This window comes from Cydia amplana, chromosome 3, assembly GCF_948474715.1.
Source record: "Cydia amplana chromosome 3, ilCydAmpl1.1, whole genome shotgun sequence".
NCBI classification, from domain to species: domain Eukaryota; kingdom Metazoa; phylum Arthropoda; class Insecta; order Lepidoptera; family Tortricidae; genus Cydia; species Cydia amplana.
Genome location: NC_086071.1, coordinates 19457311 through 19472604, shown reverse-complemented (window position 1 = coordinate 19472604; position 15294 = coordinate 19457311). Strand labels below are relative to the sequence as shown.

The following is a 15294-nucleotide window of genomic DNA, read 5'->3' as shown; positions in this document are numbered from 1 at the left end:
TACTTAAAACTTTTGACTTTGGGAATGTTTATAACAAAGTACTTAAATCTCATCCTGCAACCCATCATCTGAAAAGTTGCTGAGCATTCGTAAGTCTTATTACAACTACATAAGAACGATTAATCGTCAGTGAATACATAGTTTAATGTTAGTGCTTGGAACTTGACACATACCTGCTGATGTGGTTAATGATACTTAGAGGAGAGATTTTAATTAAATTAATTAAATATGCCCATTAGTTGAGAATGCGTGGAAAGTTAAAATGAAGAATCCTCCAACGCGTCTACTCCTATAAGACAAGTATCAGATATTCCAAACTTTCCCAAGGAACGCCTGCTACACAGATGTGCCGGAAAGTTGTAAAAGTTCTAGCAAATTTCACAGGAATCAAGGGAAATTTTCAATTATGGAATTAGGAAATTTCGTTTCCCATGAATATGACAAGTTTACGAAATATTTCTATGTGGAAATTTAGCAATTTTGGCAACGTTCCAACGGCAACGAAAAATATCTGTCACGATCTTATTTGTTGAACCATAAGAGCGTGTCACATATTTTGCGGCCTTCGAAGAGTAAAATAATTATTATTGTAGGTGACTGTACCTGTATCATAGCCAGGAAGGCGATAGTTTACGGACAAACGCCAATCGGAAAGTAAAAAATGTTTTCTTGGTTTTTGCCTTTTGTTTTTCGTCCTTTTTCAGAGAATTAAGAACTATGGGACATATTTTTGAGTAAGTTGTTACACCCATATTTTTATAGGTACATTTTTATTTACCGAAAGTAAAATGAGTGAAATGATAGCGGAGTTGCTTTTTAAAATACCTTACAGTTACTTTTTGAGTGAATCGTAGATAGTCATTAAGTACAGTCAAGTGTATTTTTACACTACTACTTTCGGTAAATAAAAATGTACCTATTCGTAATACAGCCAAAATAATATTAAAGTATCAAGATCGACTGTAATGGCTACCGGATCTTGATAATAAGTCGAACTAATTATAATTATACCCCGAAGGTCAACTATAGGTCAAATGCGGCACGGAGATAATTGTCAACTTTATAAAATTGTTAATGGCTTATAACAGCTGGAGTACAGCCAGCCTATTATGGATAGCTTTATCCATCTTTATCCACGTGATAAAATAACTGTCACTGTTTAACACCGTGGGAAAGAAAGTGACGGACACCGTTTTATCACGCTGTCACGTAGACAAGAACGACCATCATATCCGTACTGGTCAGAAATATCGAGACGGAGCTAGAGTAGGGTTGCCATATGTGTGGGGACTCAGACCGGGACATTTAAAGAAAACCGGCCAAGTGCGAGTCGGACTCGCGTTCTAAGGGTTCTAAGGGATTTTTAACAATGTATTTTTTCATGTGAAACGTGAGTGAAATGTCTATAAAAAACCCGTAGGGGTAGCATCAAAAACTAAGTAATTAAGTCCGACTCATGCACGCTTGACTGCACATTTCTAATGGGTTTTCCTGTCATCGATAGGTAAAGAACTATTTTGTGTGTCTTTTTTTTTAAATTTTAGCACAGTATATTGGGAGATAAATTTTCCATGTGTTTAAATGACTGTTCATTGACCAGTCAAGCTATCATGTAGATTCAAAGGGTCAACCAGCAAAACACGCGAGCGCAGCGAGCGCGAAATTTTTTGTGACAAAATTGTGCCGGGCCTAAAAATCCGAAGTTTCCCAGTGAGGCTAGCTTTCATGCGAGGACGAAGCCGTACTTCAGGATAAGCTCAGCTAGAGCATAGACGCCAAACAATGTCCACTGTATTAAAAAGCGAGACCGCAGGCCGAGCTTGGCGCAGCTAAGCTGCAGAAGAGGAGATTTGGAAGACAAACCAAAAATTTAGGTAAAAAGTGAGGCTGAAGGTCGAGCTCAGAAATCTTCACATTACTTAATAAGCCCGAAGCGTACTTATAACCAGCGCGGTGAGCTTTGATGCGAGGAAAATGCTAAGCTTCTGAAACAAATGTTTATATTTGTTAAAAATTAAGTGACGCCGAAGGTCGAGCTGTAAGAAAGCAGCGCTCTAACACGAATCAATCGTCAAATGTTAAGTTACTCAACAATAATATGTGTCATATGTACAAGTGTTACTCGGAGGGCCGAAGTTCCATTAATGAGATTTTAGGCCCTCGGGAGCCTGAAATTCGAGCTCTACATTACAGACTTTAAAAGCTATAAAATAACATAATTTACATAATCATCTAATGATTATGTGTCTGAGAAACTGATATTGGACATTAGGTAAAAGTAGGTACAGTCACCAGCAAAAATATATGACTGTGGGCAGCCGTGCAAAAATATCTGATGCTCCATTGGAGGCATAAGTATATGACGACACTACCTCGGTAAAAATATGTGATGCTTTGTGCCCGGCAAAAACATCGTTACTCTGTATCCGCATAAATATCGGATCGGATCGCTTAAAAATATTTGATTACTCATAAAAATCAAAATTATGTGATTACTCTCATCTGGCATAAATATGATTTTTAAACCGGGACAATTTCCTTATCGGCCGGGACGCCGGGACACCGTGCTTCAAACCGGGACATGTCCCGGCGAACCTGGACGTATGGCAACCCTAATCTAGAGGCAAAAATATTTGTACATTCTTAATATCAAGGCAATAAAGTCGTTTATGAATGTATAATGTCGATACCTTTGGGTTCAATTGGCGTAAAGGACATTTTGGCGAAAATGAGTTATACAGTTTTGTTCAGAATTTCAAGCGCTTTCTTCTGTATAGGTAGTTAAAATTTCGATATCTCGTTATAAGTTGCCTGTACGACCCAATTTTTACATATGGGCTTGCAAAAACGGCTAAGTTGCTCAAGAGGCGTAAATTATCAATTATACTTAAATTAGAAGTTCAAAGATAGTATCATAAAGGTTAATATAACAGACAGCAGTTATTTTTAAACACAATTTCTTGTTTATAACCCGTATAAAACTATATGAGTAGCAAAGTTGATTGTGGCGTCACATGCCAGTGTTTCATACAGATTTCATAGTAGAAAAATCGTTTTGACAGTTCGAAAAAGGAAACTGATTTGACTAGTAGTCAAATACCCTATTATGTAACACCTACTTTACTGACATAAGTAACACAACCAGCAACTTTTCAGTCTAAACGGCATTAAAACACAGTTTCAAAACGCTAAACACCAATTGAGGTGAACCCCAATCGTAGGTAATCATGAGTGCTATTCCATTTGCTCACCGAGCTAAGACTTTTTATTAAACCTCAAGAGGAAAGTGTCGAACTTTCGGCGCGATTCGGGAAATGATTTAGAGATACACTAGATATGAAATAGTAAAGATATATGTGACGTTCCATTGCAAAAGGTACCATTGCCCCGGCTGAATATTGGAGCGGCATTAATAATAGCGTAAGCGCCAGCCGCCATAAGGTACCTTTTGTCGTGGAACGTCACATATCTTTACTATTTCATATCTAGTGAATCTCTAAATCATTTCCCGAATCGCGCCGTGTGGCATTTTAAATACTCTCTTTAATAAAAATCCGTTTGTAAGAAATCACACTTGAACGATTTTACGATGGTGGAGGGTAGAATAAGTTTTCTGCCAACAAACTGCTAAGTATGCAGTTTGGCAGATAAGTAACAATAATTATGTAACTTCTCTTTTATATATTTTTTTTCTAAGGCCGCGAACTTTTCAGTCGCCTCTCGTATGTCGGTGACCGCACGTCGCACGCGAGCTGGTGATATGCTGACTTGATGATACGTTTTGAAATGGCCTGGGCTGCCAAATGTTGCAGAATTTTACATATTGACACACATCTGGGACAAAATTGTACACAGGAGGTTTACATTCTTAACATTCTAAACTGACCATATGCTTTGCCATATGCCATGGACCTTATGCTTTTGTAATAAGGTTCACGAGCTGTCTTTTTTTCTAGGCATGAGAAGATAGAAAATAACTCAACAGTCAACCTATCTGCCGTTTTAATTTGGCAAACGATGTACCAAACACCCTGTATAGTTAAATGGCTGTATTTCATATGTATATTATAGGTATACTATATTATAGGTATGAAATACGGCCATTTACCTTAACGCAAGCGTCTTTTAAGTTGGCGTAATGTCAAACTAAATTACCGTGAATCGCAATCACTAATAGCGTGCCTAGGTGCTTGAATCGGCCACTTAGTATCATAAGGGGCTTCTGCGCTGCTACGTAATAGTACCTAGGGCTTTAAATCATAGAGAGGGCTAAATATTGACTCCAAGTACCATACATATACATATATATTAGGGGGTCTAGCCAAGATTAGTGTTGGTAGGAACTTGAGTCATTTGAGTCTGAATTTCAAGAACTCGGCTCGTTTTGACGAGACATGCGCTTAAAAAACTTCTGAGTCTTAAGTCCCGAGTGAGTGTTTTGTTGAGTCTTTTTTAAGAGCAACTCAAAAGGACTCGAGCCTCCGAATAAAGACTCCGTGAAAATTATACAACATTTTTTTCAAATAAATCTATTTTTTTTATAATAACAGTAAAGAATTTAGGTGTTAAAGTATGATTTTTGTGTACCTAATCCACAAGTTATTCATAAAGACAATGCATTTCGAATTTGTTTGTAAAAAAATCGAGAGTTCTCATAAAAGGACTCAAGTCTCTACAAAAGACTCGGGTCTCTATTAAGTTGAAAATAACTCGAGTTTAGGCTTAATCATAAGAGTCTGAAAAAATGAGTCGAGTCTTGAAGCAGAGTACTCAAAGGACTCGAGTCCTACCCAACATTAGCCAAGATGAAAGTCGTTAATTGAAATTCATCCTGTATAATTAACTTTATTTTTTTAATGTCAATAACACTCTATAGTAGCAACGACTGCCAATATAAATGTACTCGCTTTCGAGCGCAATTGGTCATGCTATAATCGAAAGTATACATTCATATCATTTTTAACAGCAACAGTACCGTGATACCGTTATTGTACCTTAAGTCTTTGTGTTAAGGTTTATTTTCAGTTGACTGTGTGGAAGATGGAAATACTTTATGGACAGTTTGGTTAATGATGTTTACTATGATTTATGTTTCATAAAGTATGAACATTAATCCAGTTGTAGACAGATTGAGACAGGTTGGAAAAAAGTATAGAAGAATTCGTTATTAACTTATTATGAGGCTTTTTTTACGGGTAATAATTTCAGACTCTTATAATTAAGCCTGAACTCGAGTTCTTTTCAACTTGATAGAGACGCGAGTCTCTGGTAGAGACTTGAGTCCTTTCCAGAAAACTCTTGATTTTTTTACAAACAATTTTGGAATGCACAATGCATTATTTATGTAAAATTTGTAGATTAGGTACACAAATCATACAATTACGACTAATTTCTTTACTGTTATTTAGGAAAAAACCTAAAAAAATGTTAACGGAGTCTTTATTCGGAGGTTCGAATCCTTTGAGTTGCTCTTAAAAAAGAGTCAACAAAGGACTCGACTCGGGACTTAAAAGACTCAGAAGTTTTTTAAGTGCCGAGCCTCGTGAAAATGTGCTAAGTTCTTTAAATTCAGACTCAAGGGACTCGAGTTCCTACCAACACTAATAACACCCCAATAATAATAAGAGATGCCACGAATATTCGGCAACTATTCGGTATTCGGCCTATTCGGCCACTTTGCTGAATATTCGGTATTCGGCCAAATGTTGCCTACTATTCGTCCGAATACCGAATATCTGTTGCCCCTAACTAAAAAGAAAAATTACACAAAAAAAGTTCAAAAAATTTGGTATATTTCATATTTAAAAAGTATTATAGGAAGACCCTTTTTTTAAGCATTTGTTGATTATGAAATATTTTATTTTTATCATGGATCTGATTTGATTGACTCTAACTACATTCGATCATTAGTTCTGTTTTACAAAAAATATATCTTAGCTAAGTTTGTGCTTTGTTGGCGAACAGTTTTCATAATAATTGTGACTCACAATGTTCGCATCTCATGCCGAATATTCCGTCGCCGAATATTCGGTATTCGGCCGAGAGAGTGGCCGAATATTCGATATTCGGTATTCGGCCAAAACCACCAATAATACTCCTTGCTACAAGTTTACCCCATGAACTTATTAGAAACGCTGTTTCTAGAACTCAATACGGCAAAATCCGTAAATAACAATTAGCTAAGAATACGTAACGTTTTCACCGTAATGTCATAACAGTATTAAACACTGATTTAATCATATTTGAACCGTACCGTACCGGCCATTTCAAATGAATTAAACGTAGTAAAATTCCAAATGACAATACCACCAAAACTAACTGATCATCGGAGGACCATAATGTCTTAACAATAAGGCTTACAATTGCCAGTTAAATTAACACTGGATGGTATCAGAAAAACCAAAGTATCTTGACCTCGATATCCTATAAATCTATAAGAATTCTGACGACGTATTTATACTGGTTTTCGACTTGCGCGTTGGTTATTGGAACGGTGCGTAGCCAAGATGCCAATCGTTAACGCTCCGTAGCGAACTAAACGCAACGGTCTCTGTCTCATTATGGAAGTGTGACAGAGAGAGATGACTACGCTACGCTGAGGAGCGTTAGCTATTGACATCTTGGCTACGCACTCAGAGCAACAACCCCACTTTCTATAGGCCGTTTACTCTGATCCTCATTTATTCAGATGATTACTCTCTCAACACCGTATTTCATATTTAAAGCGCAATCAAAAAGCAACCGTAACACGTATGAATTAAGGTTCTTCTTTCAAGATAATGTTGAAGAGATACGACAGTTTCAAGAAGTGTAACAGCCAATTTAACGCGCACGCAATTTTGTACGTGATATTTAGAATTATAATTGTTAATGCGAGTAATTGCCGTTATGTTAAGACGTGGTATGTGCATGCGAGTGTCTTTTGTTTTTGACTTATAAGTGCGGATTATACCTACTTGAATTCTTACAGAGACAGATTAACGAACTGATTTTTGGTTTACCGCTTTACGACATAATTTTCTATGTCTAGTCCGGGCACGGCCCGGCCTAGCGTGAGTCATCCTTTAGACCGGGCCGACCGGGCCGTGTCCGGGCCGGAGCTTCCGGCGCTTACTTTTCTATGACAGATGACAGGTGATCACGTGATGCTTTCCATAGAAAACGGGGCTCCGGAAGCTCCGGCCCGGACACGGCCCACTCTAACGTGAGTCATCCTTAATAGTCTGTTCCTTCTACAATTAGCCTAAACAAGGACAACGACATACCTGAGTGGGTCGGAGAGCGCCGCCGACCGCCAGCAGCGCGAGCGCCACGCACCACACCCCCGCACGCATCCTTGCGCTGAAACAAACGATTTTTTTTTAACTAATTTAGAAGCGGTGGTGGCCGAGTGGATATGACGTCCGACTTTCAATCTGGAGGTCGCGGGTTCAAAACCTGGACATCGTGAGGAAACCTGCATACATCTGCGAAGAAATTCAAAGGTGTATGTGAAGTCGCCAATCCGCATTGGGCTAGCGTGGGGATTTATAGCCCAAGCCCTCTCGCGCGAGAGAGATGAGAGGAGGCCTGTGCCCAGCAGTGGGACGTATATAGGTTCATATTATTATTATATTTTATCAATATTTCTTTTAATTTTATTATGATTACAAGTAATTGTACATTCAAAAAAAATAATTAAATAAACTAACTTATCTATCAAATAAAACTAAATAAAAATATATTATATTTTATATTATTATAATTTAAAAACAAGAAAAATATTTTATTGCCATAACCATAACTACAAATATAAATTACTGTGAAATTTTACACGTGTAAGCTACTTAAAGAATATCTATTAATGAGCTTAATTTACAAATATAGGTACGTGACAATAGGACAGTCTCAGATATTAAATTGGTCTGTACAGACTTTTCATAAAGGTACCGTTTGAATTCAGACTTCCACCAGAATTACTGCTGCAGTTAGGCAGCCGACTGCATTGCTGCAGGAAACGTAAAACTTAATATAAATGTCTCTCGATACGATACTATAAAAAAAGCTCAGTTAAGACATGACACAACTACTGTAAAATAGCGAAGTTTTGGTAAATATTGTTTGTAGGTATAAATATTGTTAAAGTCATCAAACACTACGTCCTCATAGCAACTTTTGCAAGTATTTCCATGTATATCTTGTAATAACTGCCATATTTCAAGTTATTAAAACCAGATTAAATCGTTGCTACAAGGGCTCACTTAGTATTCGAACTAAACCTGTTTTCATCGTACCTACACTGTTTGCTGAACAATTGTACACTTTATTGGAAACACACAAGGTGCACTGATGGGCAGTTATTTCTGCTAGAACCTACCAAGCCCTGCTGAATGAGTCAGTGCTCTACATCGGAGAGAGAAAACAGGATTTTCCTTGCGACATTAAAAACTACTAGCCTTGCAACAGATTACATAATTCAGGGAATTGAACCCAGAAAAACGCTGCGCTGTTGCATTAATTTTCAAAAATATCTGTGTAGGAATTACAACACACCATTTAAAAACACAGGGCTTTTTCCTGAATTCCTTTCACGCATATTGCACTGTATGCTCACTGAACGATAAAATTGCGTGGAAACTAGGCTAAACTCTACCTAATTGGTTTCCCCTCTGAATGGAAGATCAAATAGCAATTCTACAACAAATTTTGGGATAAAATTATTAAGCAGATCCCGCAACGTCGCTAGAACAAAGTAGAGAAATAACGAACTAAATTAAGAGCTTGACATTTAGACGGAATTAAATACGAAAATAAAACTCGTATGTAATGTATAACATTTTGAGTTGAGGTTACGAAAATACCTACCATACGTTTTCGTAACTCAGGAAAATTTTATAATAGGACGCAGCGTGAAATTGCGCTTACCTATAATATACAGAATAGGAAACGATGTCTATCCACCAAATGTTATCGAAATCTAACAAAAAAAATATTAAAATACTTAATAACCGACGCGAGGTAAATAGAAACGTCAATAATATATTTTAAGTAGTATGAGAACACGTTATCTGATGTCACAAGTGTCCATTTTCTTTTAATGAGTTATTGTTGATCTTAAGACGCTAGGTAGGCCCAATGCCCTTTAGCGTCTGAGCGGAGCTAAGCGTTCTGTATCTGTACCCGCACCACCCGCTTACCCCGCTCGCTGCGATCGTACCTGAATTTTGTATAGCTGCACCGCCACGAGGTTCAAAGAATAAGATAAAGCCCAGAGGCGCACAGTTGGCGCTATACTGGTATTTGTCTATCTTTTATCAAACTTTATTAAAAACGTTAAATTTTAATGGCAACATGTCCGTTGTCCGCACATGTTAGAAAATATGTTTTTTATATTTCAAATGAAGCTTTCTCAAACATAAGTGGAAATATTGTCATTACGTTCGTAATATAGGCTACGAAACACCGAGTTGCGCGCGCTAAAGCGAGTCACAACCAAATCAACATTCTGCAGTTATTTAATCTTTGGCCAAAATAACTTCAATTTTATTGCACTTGGGCTCAGCACAAGCATTCAGAATGGAAGGAAGGCACGGAGCGACGAGCGACACTGCCTCCTCGTCTCAAAGCCAGCACACGACTGCCGGCCACGCCTTTTTCGAGCTACATACGCACGAAATTTTGAATAATATTCGATTTCTTTAAAAAAAATTGAGTGATTAACATTATTTTACGTTGCATTTGTAGTATCTGTTAAATAAATTATTCTTGTTTAAAAATAACTTTAATCGAATAAACCTTTTACTAGAAATAGGCAAAGTTAGTCGCAAAACGGTCTGTCGTAATGTTCCTGTTTTGGAAAAACTATAAGTCATAGGGAACAAGTCAAACGTTAGAAATATTGTACATAAAACGTAGAACCATACATATTTTTTTCTTATTTTTTTTGTTGAACCGTTAAGAAGATATAGACTCTAGAATGTTAGAGTTTACGGCCAAAAACGGCGCCTAGCGCCTTAAATAAATAGAAAGAGCCAAATCTTGTATGATCTTGTTTATTCAGTGTTTTAAAAGAAATTCAAGACGATGTAATAGTTTAATTAATTTATATTACATAACATCCCTATAACGAAGACTTGACGTCGTAATAACATTTAATCTATCTGTGTCCTTGTCCAGTTTTTACGTGAATATTTTACAAATATAGAAGTGTTGGCTTGTAATTGCTGTGTCTACCATTTAACGGCATATTTCTACTCTGTCAAACTATTCCGATATTCTACAACTCGCTTCGGCCGCTATTTAAGGCATGTTAAGAAAACTAAATGTTAAAAGTATTTTATAATAACATACACGTGCTATTCAAGCGTTTTAAAGTTATTTCAACCTGTACTTACTCGTATATATAACTATATATGCATAACAAAGTTAGGAGCGTACTTAGTATTTAAAGTAACATTTAAAGCAGTGGTTCCTAACCTGGGGGTAATTACCCCCGTGGGGGTAAAACTGGTATTTTACGGGGGTAATAAGCTAATCTAACCTAAATAACAATACAACAAACGTACACGTTTCATTTTTTATAACCATTGGGAGGAGGGGTAAAATCAGGTTCCCTAGTTAAGTCATAGACCCCTATGACTTAACTAGGGAACCTGATTTTACCCCTCCTGAAAGGACTGAAAGGACTTACCGGACTGAAAAGGTTAGGAACCACTGATTTAAAGGGTTTGAACAGATAACTTTTGCACTCGTTACAATGAGCCGTGCCCATTTGTGTGTTACTCGTATGCTTTAGGAGGGTGTGTCATTCGTGAGCTTCCGCTGTCAAACTTTAGGTTTTGTTAAACATTCAGAATACCTATTAACTATTCTGTGTTTCTAGCCTAATTGATTCGCTTCTCCGCACACAGTTTGAATTCACAAGTTGACCAATCAACAGGCAATTAGTTGCCTCACCGGCCCACATGGCAGCTGACCGGGGAAAGCAAGCGTTGCAAGTGCAGTGCGTGACGTGCATGGAATGCATCGGGGGCGAATGCAAATATAAGGCTTGTTCGAGAGAAAAAACCTTACAAGATCTTAACAAAGCTTTTGATACTAATTGTTTACTTTAATAGGGGGATCCCTCAGGGTTCTATGTTAGGCCCAACGTTCTTCATGATCCTTACATTGATCTCAAGGAAAAATATTATACCCGATACCACTTTCGTTTTTTTTGGGTGACAATAATCCAGTTTGAACGGGTAATAATGGTTGGGAGACAATACTGTCCTTAACAATCTAGAATATTATAGGTACCAATTTGTTATGGTCATAAATTAGTATCTAGCCGTATTTTATAAATATTAGGTTGGCTCGTTATCTACTCTGGTTCGGTTTGTATTGTAACCTACCCGTTGTAATTCTTGTTTAAACCCACTGAAATAAAGTTCTTAAAGTGGTTTAATCAGTTTTAAGTGTTTAACATACATCTTGTTTCTTGTACTTCCGATCATTGTACTATCTTCTTTAATGCATTTCTGGTTATTTATAGACATACATACAATGTCTGCTGCCTTGTCATTTATTTCTCATGAACATAAAATATTACTGTTGTCATTTAAATTTTCTACTAAATTAGTGAAAGTTAAACTTTAGATAATTATTATTTTACTTACTGCTAAATAAGGAGTAAGTATTGTTTATGTATGACATCTTTATTATGCGTTTGATGCATAAATTATTTTACGTTAAGGATTGTATTTTGAGAGGATAATCAATTACTTAATAATTTCCGGTAGAACTTTAAAATGTCGTCGTCGCGAGAATAGATATTTTTACGAAAAGTAGTAATCGGGTTATATTTTCAGACGTTTTGCTGACCGAGCTATAATTTACAAGTCTTTCTATTAACAGAATTACTTCTTTAAAAAAACAACACATAATTTAGAGCAAAGACAAGTTAATATCTGTATCAGTACTTTAATATCAGTAATTATATACAGTCCAGTACTTTCTCCGGCTTCCTTCCAGTGTTACCAGTTCACTTCGCTTACCGAGTGCAACGTCTCAAGTTAACCAATAGGTAAAACCTGACCAATAATAAATGATCAATTGATCACTGTCTCTTGACAGTGATCAGTGACAGACAGAATAACACCCTCTGGGGGTGACAGTTCAGTATAGTATGAAAAAATTAGTTCCAGTGAAATTCCGCAACATGGCGAGTGATCATACATTCCTGGTCAGGCTTTAGATTTAGGTAAAATAAATTATTTTAAACCATGCATGAATACAGCACTAGAAGATTAATAGACAGCAGTTTTAGACACAATTTAAAACCCGTATCAAACTATAAAGAGTAGGTAGTTTGATTGTGACGTCGCATGCTAGTTTCATATAAATTCCGTAGTAGCAAAATCGTTTTAACAGCTCGAAAGAAGAAACTGATTTGACTAGTAGTCAAATACCCTATTATACTAGTTTGCGTGAGGCGTGTGCATGATAAGCGTGTGCAAAAGCAGTGCACCGCCTATACTGGTTTGATCGGTCACTCACTTTTAAGGCTTCTGAGCCATTTGAGATAAATGTTAAGGCTGTTACACCTACGCGGCTGACTTTGTATTTGTATTCTGGAATTACCCATAATACAGTCCACAAAAGTGTCTAAGCGGTCCAGGCGTCCAAAATTATCTGCGCAAGCTCTTATTCTCTTAAGTTGTGTTCAGATCTACGTTTTTTACTCTTCTAAAATTCTGATTTGTTCATAACAGTCTTGAACTTCAATTGACGTTGAATTGAAAGGAAATCAACTTAAAATCAGATCATGTAGTAGAATGTATGGGCTCCCTTACATTCCACGACTCTTCTCTTTCCGCACAGACGTTGTCAGTTGTTATCAGAATGACGATTTTGTTGGTGAAATATTGCGATAAGATCACTGCGGGCAAGACCGGCATACTTTATTTATTTTTTACTTTGGAGTGATCTAGTTGCGTTAATTATTCACCTACGTTACCGTTTGGAATCGGAGTGACAGATCATTTTAATCATAAATTAAGCAAAAACATTAGTAGGTATTTTTTAAAAATCGGCGAGTAGACGGACTTCCCTTGTAGTTTAAGGGAAGTCCGTCTAGTAATGATATCAGCCAATCTATGGGTGCATATATGTTCGTAGTCGAATTCCTAAAAAGAATTAATCAAGACAATGAAAAGTGTACTTTCAACTTGTTGATATAGGGTTCTGATTCGAAATAAACGCCATTTTTCTAATATAAAGGCAAGTCTACGAAAATATATATTACGAAAATGGGGTAGTAAACCTTTTATGGCTAATAATTACACGTAATTATTTTTTGGATTTCCGAAATAAAAGACCGTAAGAAATTTTAAAATGTACTTTATTCGTTTCTTTTAATTTACTATGATGAAAATTTAGGAAACTAACATCATGCGCAATGTCAGGAAGATTTGTCGATACCTTATCAAATCGTTATAAAATTAAAGTCGCAAAAACAGTTGGTAATCTCTGGTATGACGGATTTGCCTTGTACCTACATAATAGACGGACTTTCAAACTTAATCAAATTTTAATGTGAAGAATAAAGGTAACTGGTTCTTATGCTCCTTACGTAGGTACTTTCTGATGCACAATCTTTTCAAAAACTATTTTTAACAATTTTTTTTCGCACGGCTGTCGAACTATGACTTCGAGTTCAAAACACGAATGTCACGAATTGACTTATTTAGGCGGATTGTTCTGAAATTGGTTGTCACAGCGCCATCTGTTTTAGAGGGAACTAACGCGCAAAACTGATTAATCGACTAGACTCCAAAGCGGCATACGCCTGCTAATTCAAAAGTTATAACGTGTTGACGGACTTGCCTTGTAGACGGTCTTGCCCGCAGTGACCTTACATATTTCTTTTAGTAAAATGTAAGGAATCGAATGCTATAATTATTGTTCACCTATTTGGAAGTTTTTTTTTTACTTTAAGGTCTTGTATTTTTTTATTATTCCCATATATTTTTTAAGTTTCCAATGTATTGTGAATAATTGCTCATTTTCTATCTATTTAACTAGATTTAGTTATAAAATTCAACATGTGTCAAGTCAACAACCCTATTGTACCGTTAGTTCAAAAATCCAACGATTCCGGTTTCTTAACGGGCCAGACTACACTACACTACACATACAGCGTGTAATAATACTTCGAGCAACGAAAGTGAAACCACAGTTGAAACACTTTTACTCGCGACTGAGCGACGTGCTCACGCGTGACTGTTGCGTTTGTTTTGTAATGCAAACAAATTGATTCCGTTTCAATTATTATTGACGGAAACTGTTGACTGTGAAGAGCCCATCAACGTGTACACTAGCGCCACTGCTGAATAATCGTGATTATTTAAATTTTAACGAAATATATTTAAAAAAGGGGGGCGCTACGTACTGTATCTTTTGAATACGTACATCAAACTAGTTTCTATGTTGCTGGATTCGTCAAAAGTTAAAACGGCCGTTTTTGTTTTGAGTTTATAGATTGACGAATCCAGCAACATAGAAACTAGTTTGATGTATTCAAAAGGTACTTTAATACAAGATACAGTATGTAGCGGCCCCCTTTTTAGGGTTCCGTAGCCAAATGGCAAAAAACGGAACCCTTATGGATTCGTCATGTCTGTCTGTCTGTCTGACCGTCTGTCTGTCCGTCCGTATGTCACAGCCACTTTTTTCCGAAACTATAAGAACTATACTGTTGAAACTTGGTAAGTAGATGTATTCTGTGAACCGCATTATGATTTTCACACAAAAATAGAAAAAAAAACAATAAATTTTGGGGGTTTAGAACTGAAACTCAAAAATTTTTTTTTCATCAAACCCATACGTGTGGGGTATCTATGGATAGGTCTTCAAAAATGATATTGAGGTTTCTAATATCTTTTTTTTTTTAAACTGAATAGTTTGCGCGAGAGACACTTTCAAAGTGGTAAAATGTGTGTCCCCCTCCCCCTGTAACTTCTAAAATAAGAGAATGATAAAACTAAAAAAAAATATATTATGATGTATACCTACATTACCATGCAAACTTCCACCGAAAGTTAGTTTGAACGAGATCTAGTTAGTAGTTTTTTAGTTCCGACTCGCACTTGGCCGCTTTTTTTAAAATATCTTTCGTTAAATTGAAATAATCACGATTATTTAGCAGTGGCGCTAGTGTGCACGTTGATGGGCTCTTGAGAAATAAATATGTACATTTTAGCGGATATACTTTTCTTATAGGGCATTATTACACACATTACTGTAAGCTCAATAAGGCCTGTGTTGTGGGTACTT

General features: G+C 36.6%; 1 protein-coding gene across 9 annotated transcripts in view; it reads right to left on the bottom strand.

Annotated features, from left to right (window-relative positions):
- The window catches only part of LOC134662747 (mucin-2-like), a 141179-nt gene that overhangs the window by 104887 nt on the left and 20998 nt on the right, over nucleotides 1-15294 (bottom strand). For all 9 annotated transcript variants that reach the window (XM_063519025.1, XM_063519024.1, XM_063519023.1 and 6 more), the window contains one exon: nucleotides 7266-7341. In XM_063519025.1, the coding sequence (XP_063375095.1) occupies nucleotides 7266-7334 (69 nt within the window). In that variant the 5' untranslated portion in view covers nucleotides 7335-7341. The remainder of the gene's footprint in view (nucleotides 1-7265; nucleotides 7342-15294) is intronic.